The sequence below is a fragment of the Syngnathoides biaculeatus genome, chromosome 11 (genome assembly GCF_019802595.1).
Source record: "Syngnathoides biaculeatus isolate LvHL_M chromosome 11, ASM1980259v1, whole genome shotgun sequence".
Taxonomy (NCBI): domain Eukaryota; kingdom Metazoa; phylum Chordata; class Actinopteri; order Syngnathiformes; family Syngnathidae; genus Syngnathoides; species Syngnathoides biaculeatus.
In genome coordinates this window covers 26476088-26490002 of record NC_084650.1, presented here as the reverse complement: position 1 = coordinate 26490002, position 13915 = coordinate 26476088, and the positions used below count along the sequence as shown (strand labels likewise).

At 42.8% G+C, this 13915-nt stretch overlaps 1 protein-coding gene across 1 annotated transcript in view; it reads left to right on the top strand.

The window, feature by feature from the left end:
* Positions 1 to 13915, top strand: part of LOC133508486 (A disintegrin and metalloproteinase with thrombospondin motifs 2-like) — a 146925-nt gene that overhangs the window by 125148 nt on the left and 7862 nt on the right. The window contains 14 exon segments of the mRNA XM_061834615.1: positions 702 to 807; positions 1279 to 1422; positions 1655 to 1787; positions 4434 to 4547; positions 4643 to 4788; positions 5584 to 5756; positions 9198 to 9331; positions 9410 to 9533; positions 10030 to 10110; positions 10199 to 10362; positions 10445 to 10601; positions 10689 to 10824; positions 11739 to 11946; positions 12123 to 12252. Coding sequence (XP_061690599.1) covers positions 702 to 807; positions 1279 to 1422; positions 1655 to 1787; positions 4434 to 4547; positions 4643 to 4788; positions 5584 to 5756; positions 9198 to 9331; positions 9410 to 9533; positions 10030 to 10110; positions 10199 to 10362; positions 10445 to 10601; positions 10689 to 10824; positions 11739 to 11946; positions 12123 to 12252 — 1950 coding nt within the window.

The following is a 13915-nucleotide window of genomic DNA, read 5'->3' as shown; positions in this document are numbered from 1 at the left end:
ATGACTTTTTTATGTTATACTTTCAATTTATTTTTGTGTTTACATTTTCAGCACGTTTTAAACAGTTTAAATGTGTTTCACATCTTTTGAAGAGATACAGCTACCTGAAAATGTTTTTATATGGTCTGTCTCTATTGTGGCTATTCACTCGGGCTCATATACATACATATGTATCCTTCGTAATAAACACGGGTTCACTGTATCATTAGAGGCCCCGTAGCTCAGTGGTTAGAGCACTGGTTTGGTAAACCAGGGGTTGTGGGTTCGTATCACACTGGGGCCTCCACTCCCTTAGAAGGTTTGCGTCAGGAAGGGCATCTGGTGTAAAAATTGTGCCAAACATATATGTGTGCTGTGGCAACGCTGAAAGTAACCTCCTCCTCACTGTATAGTATCATTGACAACTGAAGGTTAACCAATCTAAGACAGTACTTTGTGTCCATCTTCCATGATCTATTTCTGGGTTTGCAGTGCTTGTTTTGGTTATTATTGTTCATGGTGCCCCACTTATTTTGGTTAACTAAATCAATGGGGGAAGCACACTGTATATGAAGCAGAAATTTCTCATGATGCGGCCCAGTTCCACACCACTGTAAACTACAATAAGAGGAAGCATCCTCTAAAATGCGCAAGTCTAAATGTGGTATAACAGGTCTTGTACAGAAAATGTTTGTTGTTTCATTTTTGTTCATGTTGTGTAGGTTATGCCCCGGTGACGGGAATGTGCCATCCTGTAAGAAGCTGCACTTTAAACCACGAGGACGGTTTCTCCTCTGCCTTTGTGGTAGCACATGAGACCGGACATGTGTAAGTACCTCAATAATGGATTCTATTTGATATACTGTATAACAAAACATTAGGGCCACTCATTGGTCACCTCTGATTACCGTATTTTCCGCACTATAAGGCGCACCGCATTATAAGACATACCTTCAATGAACGGCCGATTTCAGAACTTTTTACACATGTAAGGCGCACCCCATTATTAGGCGCATAGAATAGATGCTAAAGTGGAGGCTGGGGTTAAGTTATGCATCCGATAGATGGAGCTGCACTAAAGGCTCAATATTGATCCATATGTAAGGCGCACCGCATTATAAGGCGCACCGTCAGCTTTTGAGAAAATTAAAGGCTTTTAGGTGCGCCTTACAGTGCGGAAAATATGGTATGTCAACAAATGTTCCTCTCTTAATCTGTCAGCTTCATCTTTCCCTTGCCTTCGCTCACGTTCCTCCCGTCTGCCTCTTCCCACCTCCCAACTCCAATCTCTGCCCGCAGGCTGGGGATGGAGCATGATGGTCAGGGAAATCGGTGTGCAGATGAGGTGCACATGGGGAGCATCATGGCTCCGCTGGTTCAAGCTGCCTTCCACCGTTTTCAGTGGTCCAGGTGTAGCATGCAAGAGCTGGGCCGCTACCTCCAGTGAGACATACCTGCATATGTACATACATAGATGAAAACATTTTACCATTTTAGTTGAGATCTTGCAAAGTCATACCAAAGATTTCTTTGTAAATACGTTTGAAAATAATTGCCTATCGACCTCTTGGTTGACTGGCTAGCAGTTCAGGTCATGGACCATCGTTTACCTGAAGATGGAGAAGCATTTAACCTTGCACAATAAGCAGAAATCTCCTCCTATTGTCTCACGTAGTTCCTATGACTGTCTCCGTGATGACCCGTTTGACCACAACTGGCCGTCGCTGCCACAGCTTCCTGGTTTACACTACTCGATGAATGAACAGTGCCGCTTCGACTTCGGTGTGGGCTACACCATGTGTACTGCGGTAAGCGATCCCCAAAAGTCCACTAACACAGCTAGAAGCACTTCTACAACCTCACTTGGAGTCTGTTAGTTTTGCTTTTATGAGAGCCATGATAAAGTACATTTATAAAGTACATTCGATGTACAGTGTTCCGCCACTATGTCGCGGTTCATTGTTCTTGGGTTCTGGCAAAATACTTACTGGAATGCCCTAGTACGCAGGAAAGGGGAGCCAGCGTCCACCATGAACTTTTCAGACATCATGAGAACAACCAAATGCATAAACACAATGACTTTCCTGCTGTTGGCGACAGGTCACACAGAGACACTCACATGCAGACTGTTCTTGTATTTTCTTTACACATTTTATGCTTGCATTTTTTGGGGGGTGTAAAAACATTTTTACATATCTTGAAGTGTGTATGGCTAATCATAAATATGTTTAAAGAAATTGATCAAATTCACTTATTACGGGCACGTTTCAAACTCATCCTTCGCGATAAACGGTGGTTCACTGTACATTGTAATGGAATGAGGGTCATTTCTACTACATTACGCACCGATTCACCTTCCTCTGATGTCCTCTTCTTTCCTCGCCTGGCCACTGGTGGGATTTGATATCTTGCTTAAAAGCAGGTAAATCGGTTTTGATAGCTCTTCTTCTGTTGTAAATCCAAATAATATTCTAGAATTCATATTGCAGTACAATAATTAGTTTGTCACTGCATTGGTTTTACATGAAACCTTCTGAAAGTGCTTGTTTTTTTTGTTTGTTTTTTTTTTGCTTGTGAATGCAACATGGTACATGAGCTTCATACTGCTGCAACCTCCTTGCAGCACACTGCTCACTTTTCTGGGGCGCTTGCTTGATTGACGAAGGGTTTGTTCAGGTGCCTTGCACACTGCTAGATTACCCTCTATTCTCTTGTCAAACCCATTCCCTTCAGCTACAAAAGGCAGGCCTTTCAGGAACGCAGGTAAGGTAACCCCACCTTCCTGAGGACATTTAGCTCTGTGTTTTCTTTTTGAATTCTTTTCTTTTTATTTGTCTTTTGGAAGTTTGTAATGTTGCTCTGTTCTTTTGTTTTCTTTCAATTGTACTTTGTCTCTGTTTCACCCATTGTCACTTTTGGGACTTCAGCCTGCAGGATTCTAAAAAGTCTGTCAAATGCCTACAAACCCTGCAACTTTACTGATTTATAAGGTGAACCACAGGGGTAAAAAAAAAACCCTCCTTAAAATCAACAGAGTGTTAGCGGGAAGAACCTCCTTCTCCTGGCACACTCTATAACAAGTGGAAAAGGTCTGAAAGATGTCTTTCCCATTAGTGGGGAACAGGACGGAGACAGAACAGAAGCTGTTTTCTATGTTTGACTTCAGCTTTTAGGATCCTCCAACCTGATGTCACTGATGCTTACCTACCACAATTTGGCCATTAATTGTGACTCACTCTCTGACCTGCAGGTCCTACCGGGTCACGGTGGGTGGTGTCATTACTGGAGAGGAGGTAGGAGGGCATGGGCCCTCAGACATTGGCCTGTAGACATATTTGAGGTGTCATCAGTGGTTTGTGTTCAACAACAAGGGGAATTCTGTCCCTTGTCTTTGCGTTTATGGCCAGATCCGAGCCCACTGAGATCTCGTCTTTTTGCGGCTCTTTAATTTTTTTTGCCCTCCGACCTCCCTAGTGACTTAAAGCACAGGCTGTTTCATTCAGAGAGTCCCGTCTCTCATGCATCTTTTGGCTTAGTTTGCATGGTTGGCTGTGTTTCTCAGTGGAGCGTAATGTGCAGTGCAGTAAGAGTGCAGGGTTACTGCTATTATTGTCGTTGTGGTGGTGGTGGTGGTGGTGATTATAATGGTTATTCTTCTTTTTTTTTCATTTTTCCCCCTATTTTAAGTGTTTAGCTTCATTCCAACCACTGCCCAAATATGTGAATGGTGCTATTTATTATCAAACATAAATATCTCTCTGGCAAGGGCTGCACGATTCTAGCTAAAATAATAATCACAGTTATTTTTTTATCAATATTATAATCATGATTATTAATCACGATTCACAACTTCTCATGTTGGGTAAAAATCTGGATCGTTATTCCAGTACTTTTTTACAAACATTATGTAACAGTTGTCAGTCTAAACTGAGTGTTGATATAATAATAAACAATAGATATTGTAAAAAAAAAAAAAAAAAACAACACAAATTGCAACTTCATGGAAGCAAATGCAGTTAATGCATGTAAGACGTAAAATTAGACTGCAAGTTGTGATTTACTCCTGGCGTCTTTTTACTGCAGTCCGCCCAGCTGAAAAGTCACGGCATTTTACCATGACACGCCACCTCTCCGTCAACACATTAAGAGGGACAACTTCAAATGAATGGCTTCATATATTACTACATTGGACATCAAGTCCATTTTAGCCTTTTATTTTGAAGTTGCTAATGGGAGCGCTGCGTAATTAATCCTTAACCATGCGTTCGCCCCCTGGTGGCTGGGTGTCTAGATTGCTGGTACTGCTGCAAATGAAGCCCCTTTTCATATGCAGCTGAGCCCGCTTTTTAAATGTCAAAAATTGCAGACGATCAGCCTCATTTAATCGTGGCAGGCAACGTTGCAATCCCAATTAAAATGTGATTCATTGTGCAGCCCTGCTTTGTGCCCTGCAGTATCGCACCTTCGACCCGTGTAAGCAGCTCTGGTGCAGCCACCCAGACAATCCCTTCTTCTGCAAGACCAAGAAAGGACCGCCCATTGATGGCACTATGTGTGGAAACGGGAAGGTAAGGAGAATGTTTTTATTTTATTTTATTTTCATTCCCATTGACCTTTCATCCCGTGTTTTCTGCTGAAGAAAAATACACTTTTGGTCTTGCAGCATTGTTTCAAAGGTCACTGCATCTGGCTGACACCTGACATCATCAAGCAAGATGGAAACTGGGGCTCGTGGAGCGAATTTGGACAGTGCTCCCGCACATGTGGTGGCGGAGTTCAGTTCCGCACACGAGACTGCGACAATCCAAGGTATAGAAGTACAGCATGTCTCCTTGTGATGAGACCCTTGTGGAAAAGCTACACTTGATTGTACATTTCTCAAAGGTTTTATTTTTTTTAAATGAATTTCAAAGTAATTAGGAAAATGGAAATAATGGAATATGGTCCAGTTTATGATATATGAGTCTTTCTGATAACTTACTGCTAACATTGCTTGGATTGTGCTTGAAAGTTACCACAATAATGGCGCTTTATTTATGTAACACCTTGAAAGACGTGACTAAAAGGTGCTTTTTCAGACAGAAGATAAAAATACCAACTGAGATAATCATCCATCCATTTTCTGTACCTCTTTTCCTCACGTTCTAGCCTATCTCAACTATCTTTGGACGTGAGGCGGAGTCGCCAGCCAATCGCAGGGCACAAATAGTCCAACAACCATTCACACACACATTCTCACTTACGGGCAATTTAGAGTCTTCAATTAACCTACCACGGTTTTTGGTATGTTGAAAGAAACCAGAGTAAATGCATGCAGGCATGGAGAGAACATGCAAATTCCACACAGGCAGGGCGGGATGTGAACCACAGTCCTCAGAACTGTGAGGCAGTTGTGCTGGCCATGGATACTCATGTATCATATACAAACAAAAACAACAAAACTATTGTCAATCAGTGTAATCTTTCTTTCCTTTTGAAGGGCATTATGGCTTCATTTCAATTAAGGTTAAGGGTTAGTTCAAGACAGTAATTAAAGTAAAGAAAAACAAATGAAGCCACAAACCGTGAATTAAAACATTCTGGCATCGTGTGATCCTCCACCAGACCAGCCAACGGAGGCCGGACCTGCGTGGGGGCGACGTACCAGTTCCAGATGTGCAACACCGACGAGTGCGAGGACATCTACAGTGACACGCGGGAGGAGCAGTGTCACGCTTGGGACCCTCACTTTGAAGAACCCAGCAATAAGCACTGGCTGCCCTATGAACACCCAGACGGTGAATATTCGCACACAGTCTTGGAAGCAAGATGAGATGAAGTCATGCGGTCAAGAAAGAGCCCAAGTGATGATGCTCCGCTAAACAAAATCCCAAAAAAGAGGACTTAACACATAATTTTTGAATGTGGTCGTTAGATGGTTATATAAATGTTATGTTCCGATATGGTCATGCACATCTGGCCATGATTGAGTAAAGCTCTGAGGTATGACTACACCCTCCCATAAAAACACGCCGTGTCTTTGGAAAGCTCTTTAAAAACAGTTCCCTCTCGTCGCCACATTCCCTGATGTCATCCGACCTTGGACGACCCCCTCCTTCTGCACCTGTTTCTGCTTCCATGAAGCTACTATCGCTTGCTGCAGGAGGAAGCAGCGTCACAAAGTCTCTCACTTGCAGTACATGCGTGGCAAATAATGCCATTATATTTACTATACGTGTCCTTCTGACACGTTTTACTATTATCGCCCACCTAAAGGGCAGCACTCCAGACAAGTGCTGAGCTGGCTCTACATCAAAGCACGCTCCTCTTTTGCTAAATAGTTGTTCTCTCCATTATGTCTAAATGGCATATTTGTGTTAGCAAGGCTCTCTTCTCAAATTACTTCGGGTGCATCTCGACTTCCATTCATGGCTCGTCATCAGCTCCAGACACAGATAATGTGTGGAGGCGAGTGATAGTCTGCCGTGAACTTGGATTTTATTTGGAAACATTCGACTCACTTTCCCCTAGGCCAACAGACAGACTGTGAGAGTCTCTGGAACTGGACGACCACGAAATGTCCAAGGTTGCCTGAGCAGGATTGTGCTCCTCGCAATCTAGCTGACAAAAGCAACAATATCCAATGATGTAACATTGCATTCACAATTACTGTTAACAACAGAAAAAAAAACATTTAGATGACTTGCAATATGGAGAAGCTACGTTGGTGTTCTATCCAGGTAAGAAGACTCTCATTCACTTTTCCCTTTTTCACACTTTATCAAGTGATTAGACAAACTTGAAGTCATGCTGATGTTAGAAAACAGAGTTCTATTAGTGTTCAAGGAGAATGCTTCTTCTTTCTTCTTTTCTTTCAGCTTGTCCCGTTGGGGGTCGCCACAGCGTGTCTTTTTTGATCTAAGCCTATCTCGTGCATCCTCCTCTCTAACACCCACTGTCCTCATGTGCTTGCTCACCACATCCATCAACCTTTTCTTTCGTCTTCCTCTCGCTCTTTTGCCTGGCAGCTCCATCCTCAGCAACCTTCTACCAATATACTCACTCTCTCGCCTCTGAACATGTCCAAACTATCTAAGTCTGCTCTCTCGAACCTTATCTTCAAAACATCCAGCTTTGGTTGTCCCTCTAATGAGCTTGTTTCTAAACCTATTCAACCCGCTCACTCCAAGCGAGAACCTCAACATCTTCATTTCTGCCATCTCCACTTTGCCCATCATCCTTGCGGAGACTCTTCTGTCACATAGAACACCAGACACCTTCCGCCAGCTGTTCCAACGTGCTTGAACCCGTTTCTTCACTTCCTTTTCCACCATTTCTCTGTATTGTTGACCCCAAGTATTTGAAGTGGTCCACCCTCTCTATCTCTTATCCCTGGAGCTTCACTCTTTCTCCTCCGCCCTGTCATTCACTGTCATATATTCTCTTCTTCTATTCTCTTTTACTTCGGCTAATTTTCATTCCTCTCCTTTTCAGTGCGTACCTCCATCTTTCTAACTATTCCTCCGGCTGTTCCCTGCTTTCACAGCAGTTCACAATATCATGTGCGAACATCATGGTCCAAGGGGATTCCAGTCTAACCTCATCTGTCAGCCTATCAAACAGGAAGGGGCTCAGCGCGTATCCCTGATGCAGTCCCACCTCCACCTTAAATTCTTCTGACACACCAACGGCACAGCTCACCATTGTTCTGCTGCCCTCATTCACATCCCGTACTGTGTGTGTTTCTTTCAGCTTGTCCCTTTTGGGGTCGCCACAGCATATCATCTCAGATGAACGCATATATATGTTTGGCACAATTTTTACGCTGAATGCCCTTCCTGACGCAACCCTTCTCAGGGAGTGGAGGCCCCAGTGGGATACGAACCCACAACCCCTGGTTTACCAAACCAGTGCTCTAACCACTGAGCTACGGAGCCTCATTCACATCCCGTACTATTCAAACATATTTCTCCGCCACACCAGACTTGCACAAGCAGTACCACAGTTCCTCTCTTGGTACTCTGTCATAGGCTTTCTCTAGGTCTACAAAGACACAATGTCGGTCCTTCTGACCTTCTCTGTACTTTTCCATGAGTATCCTCAAGGCAAATAATGCATCTGTGGTACTCATTCTAAGCATTAAACCATACTGTTGCTCGCAGATACTTACTTCTGTCCTGAGTCTAGCCTCCACTACTCTTTCCCATAACTTCATTGTGTAGCACATCATCTCCTGTTCAAGGAGAATTCCATTTCTCAAATGTCTTGTTTACAACCTCATATTGTGGGCTAGTCCTATGTTATTATTTAGTATGCAAACCAAAATATAAAGTAAACAAAAACCTTGAGAAAGCATATACCACAAACATTTATCAACCTTTAAATCAACACATCGGTAAAAAAAAAAAATCATCTGTATATAACTAAATGTAATAATTGAATTGTTAATATATGAGCACAACAAATGGCACCCAAATCTGACAAGATAGTTTTGAGTAGTTTGCCAATTATCTTTGAAGGTTGAATTTGAATTTCTGACAAATCCAAAAATTTGGATCAAATCCTGATGAAAAGTTTTCAAAATTGCATCTACTTCAAATATGTATTTTAATGCAGTGTTTTTTTTACTGAGACTTGCTAGTACAAACTTGAGATGTACCCAGTGAATATTATCAGGTGACTCAACTCACTAAACAAGAAAGGAGGTGTGAGGACGAAATCATTGGTGAATCCTCGTCAAAATGCAACTTCAAGATGTTTCTTGCCTCTGTCAGCCAAAGTCAACTATCAAACAAAACTACAATTGTGGTCACAAAACGAATTAAAAACAGAAAACAGCTCATGGCTAAAGTAACAATGGATTCACATTTTTTCAGACCCTTTCCCCATGTCCTTACACTAAGACTTCCAATTTTGGGTGAATTTGATTTTGTACTTTTGTAGCTCGGCTTTATTGCAGTCTGTTTCCCTCACAAACTATCGAGTCCACCATTGCACAGTTGTTTCTACAACTCTCTTAAAAGTGTCAATGTTCTCTCCATCATGTGTATTAAACAATGAAGATTCATGCTGATCCTAACAAGATGAACACCCGGGTTTTGTCTTTGGGGGTAGTGATGTGTACCTAGTATGAGTCACACACAGACATACTCAATGAAATGCAACACAAGCTCGACTCACGTAAAGGAAAAAAATGTCCTTGTGACGCGAACGAGTTTTCCATTTCTCGTCCCCTACAGCTAATAAACGCTGCCATCTGCACTGCCAGTCCAGGGAAACCCGGGATGTGGTCTTCATGCAGCACATGGTCCTAGACGGCACGCGTTGCTCGTACAAGGACCCGCACAGCGTGTGTGTGCGCGGGGAGTGCGAGGTGAGTGACGTCAGGACAAAGCGACTCGACCTGATCCCAATGTAGATGTGCTCAACTGGTCCTCGTTTTCCTGAGCAGAAGGTGGGCTGCGACGGTGTGGTGGGCTCCTCCAAGCAGGATGACAAGTGTGGCGTCTGTGGCGGGGACAGCTCCAGCTGCAAAACCTTCAAGGACACAATCACCCGCACAGTCAAGAAGCAAGGTAGAGAGAGCTCAGGCTCCAGTTAAGTTTGGCCAGAGGAATTGTGTGACTCTGGCAGGTTTAGTAGACTCATTGGTCTGCACTTCGCCATATTCAGCTAAAGGTTGCCCTCTAGAGGACTAGTAGTGATGTTCATGCTGTTCTCAGAGATGAGTTGCATGGGAGTTCACAAAGTTGCAAATTGTTTTCATCTCACATGTGGGCAGAGAGAGCAATAGTTTGCATTCTGATTATGATGAAATGAAAGGTTACGTTTGAATATGAAGTCCATCAAGTTCAATATGATTCCCATGGAAAGCTTCGGATCAGAAATATTTCCCAAATCCTCCCTCTTAACGTTCATTGGAAATTGATCTGAATCTTTTTGCAGAAATGTACTGGAAAGTCCGCCCTCCCCCTACTCCTCATGAATGATTTCGCTTTTTTTAACAGCTCAGACTTCTCGTTTCCGATTTTAATGCTGTTGAAATCATGAACCACCTCTGCTTCATTTCAGGTTTCCTCAAACTTCTTGAAATTCCCAGAGGGGCACGACACTTGCTGATCCAAGAGCTGAAATCTACCTTGCACACATTTGGTATTGACAATAGATTTCTCTCTGAGCGTGTATTTCAATGTTCACAGGTGTGCTGTAATCATTCTCTTTTTTTTTTCTTTTTTCCTAGCTATAAAGAATGTGGCTTCAGGACTGTTTTTCATAAACGGGGAAAATGAATACCCGGAATCAAGATCGGTGATAGAAAAGGGGGTAGAGTGGGAATATGAAAATGACAAAGACAAGGAGACCCTTCAAACTACAGGCCCTCTCAGACATGGAATTCTGATCATGGTATGCACCGACAACTGATATTCATTCATTTGAATTATAGTGCTATGTCGAAATGTCCTAATGCATGTGTGTGTTTCCCCAGGTGAAATTACATGGTAACGAGGATGTGAATTTGTCCTATAAGTACATGATGAACATGGACAGCGATTCCGCCATTCAAAACAACATTCTGGTGGAGGACAGCGCCTACGAGTGGGCCCCGAAGAGATTGTCCTCCTGCTCCAAGCCCTGTGGGGGAGGTACAGAGACAAAATGCTACGACAGTACTGCTCCATTTCAACATGGACTGTATCGCACTCGCGCTAACGGCATTTTGTGTCGCATAGGGAAACAATACCTGCGATACGGCTGCAGAAGAAAAGTAGACAGCAAGATGGTTCACAAGAGCTTCTGTAACAAGTCCAACATGAAACCTCGAGGGGACACGCGAGATTGTAACCAGAAGCCCTGCCCTCCACCCATGTATGTAAAATACGACAGCACACATTACTCCATGGTGTACTACACAATGCTTTACCACAGCATGCCAACACGGTACTGCATACACTATTATACTACTCCCAACAACTAGACTCCAATATGCTGAATAACACCATGCATTGATCTTCCACACTGGTAATTCCCAAAGTTTGGGATGAGAACCACTAAGTAAGTAAGTAAGTGACTGGGCCCCCTCTAATGGTAAGAAAAAGAAAAACTGGATTAAATGCAATTTATAACTTCCATCTGTCCATCCAGTTTCTTTGCCGCTCATCCTCACGAGGGTCGCAGGGAGTGCTGGAGCCTATCCCAGCTGTCAGCGGGCAGGAGGCTGGATAGGCCCTGAACTGGTTGCCAGGCAATCGCAGGGCACATTGAGACAAACAGCTGCACTCACAATCACACCTAGGGGCAATTTAGAGTGTCCAATTAATGTTGCATGTTTTTGGGATGTGGCAGGAAACTTGAGTCTCAGAGAAAACCCACGCAGGCACGGGGAGAACATGAAAACTCCAGACAGGCGGGGCCGAGACCGAACCCGGGTCCTCAGAACTGTGAGGCAAACACTTTACAAGCTGCGTCACCGTGCCGCCAACTTCCATCTATCCATTTTAAATTTTTAATTTAATTAATATTATCCCACAAAAAGCTACTGGATGTTATACTGCACAGTGCTATATCCCATACTGCACTACCTACCATCCAACAAGTTCCAATACCAGTCTGCTGTACTCCAGGATTCGTTGACCATGTCAATATCAAAGTGCACAATGCTTCGCTACATGATACTGTTTACAATTCTATACAATATGATGGGTTGTCTTTGCAGTCTTCAAGTATTTTCACTCAGCGTGTCCTTGAAACTTGTGTTTCCCTCCTCCTGCAATACTCCTCAGCTGGGTGGCAGGGGAATGGCAGAACTGCAGCAAGCCATGTGGAAAGACCGGGCTGCAAATCCGTTTGGTCAGCTGCGTCCAACCGTCGTACGACAACACAACTAGAAGCATCCATAATAAATATTGCAACGATGACCGTCCGGAGTCCCGCAGGTCCTGCAACCGGCACGCCTGTCCGACCCAGTGGAGAGTCGGACCCTGGTCCCAGGTACGGAATGCAAACCTTAATAAGGAATGTAGTCATCTTTTGATGAACTACCGGTACATCTATGGCACATTTCAATGGTAAAATGGCCTTTTAACACCTACTGATGACGCAGCATCAGGACCAACTTGGGTTTCCAGTATCTTTGGCTCATGGATGTTCTTCATTTATGCCTGCAGTGCTCGGTGACCTGCGGTAATGGTACTCAGCTGAGGCAGGCTGTGTGCCACACCAGGGACAACACCATCGGCCTGTGTCTGGACAGTAAACCCGACACCATCAAAATGTGTCGCATGGATCCATGTCCAAGTGAGTGCCAGGAGAACCTCCATCTCTCAGACAATCAATGAGAGACCCGATTGGTTTATTACCTGGTTATAAGCCTCACCCAGTACATTTGTAAAGGAAATTTTATTTGGTACATACTTAAGCCGCAAGTGCCCACATTGAAACGGACATTGAAACACGAGATATTTACAAAGAAAGATGGTACACAGAGAGTTTAACGCTACCTCCGCCACGCTAACAGGGCCGGTTAAAAAAAAAAAAAACATACTGGTAAAAATTACTGTGACATGGTGGTAACACGCTAGCGCAGTGCTAAAAGGGCCGGACCGGTAAAAGTCACATCCTCGGCACACATATTCCACGGGTCTCACTCTTAACTTTTCCGCTCGAGTGCCCCCTTGCAGCCGTTAGAAAAAAAGCATAAATTAGCCACATCACCGCATAAACCGCAGGGTTGAAAGCGTGTGAAAAAAGTTGTGGTTTATAGGAAATTACGGTACTTATGCAGAGATGTTCGAGCTTTTATTCACTTTCCTTTATATCCACCTTAAGGTCCATGTACAAGTATGCCCAGTTCAGCACACTAGTACAAGATTGAATACATGCTTAAATGTCATCTTTGATATGCAGCTTAACCTCTGCATGAAAATGTTCTTTGTTTGCACTAGTGGCACATTTTTGGCATCTTAGTAGGACAACGACATGTTACCACAGAGGTAAAATTGTGAACGAGTCGACATCTGTGTGCTATGAGTACTAATAGTGAAACACTAGATAGAAGTATTGAAATTTTCATGTCATTTGTATTTCTAAGTCGACTGGGCTATATGGCGTTAAAATAGCATATCTGATTTCCCACAACAACAACAAAAACTGATTTCCATTTTTAAACTTTTTGTCCCCCTTCAACTAATTCAACTTAAAAAAAAAAAAGCAAGTGGCATGATTCAAATCAAAGTCCACTTTCTGATTTTTTTTTACCCCTTCTGGGGTGAGCTTTATTTCTCCTAAAACCAAACAAATGTTTTGATACCTTGTTTTACTTTTCAGCAGTATCGTATCTAAATTCCCACAGAAGGAAAATAATTAAATTAACACTATTTGTACAAATAGTATGACAAAGTCCTTCATCTTGCAGGAAATGTCCCCTTTCACATAATATTTGGATAACATCTTCAGTGTTCAACAAGTTAACATTAATGAATTAAAAGAAATGTTCTCCCTGGGGTCAAAGGTAGAGTTTGGAGGTTAAAAAAATATATATACTTTTTTTATTATATTGTCAATATATATCAGAGGTCACCAACATGGTGCCCGGGGGCAAATGGTAGCCCGCGAGGACCATATAAGGCGCCCGTGAGGAATGTTCAAAAAATACCATAGGCCACAAATTGTATCTATTATTTGTGCTTTACATTCTGAATCTGACTTGCTGACATGAATTAAAATTTTAAAATACCTGTAATGTCATTTACTACAATAAATTAAAACAAAAATATTTCATGTACGTGTAATGAACTGAGTCTGAAATTTGCCACAAACAGGTTACGTAGGCCTTCAGACGATCAGTCCTCACAAAGTAGCGCTCAGCCTCAAAAAAGTTACTGAGCCCTGATATATATAATATTCAACAACAATTGTGTCAATAATTGTAACTGGCTCAACGTTACATACAGTACTAGTA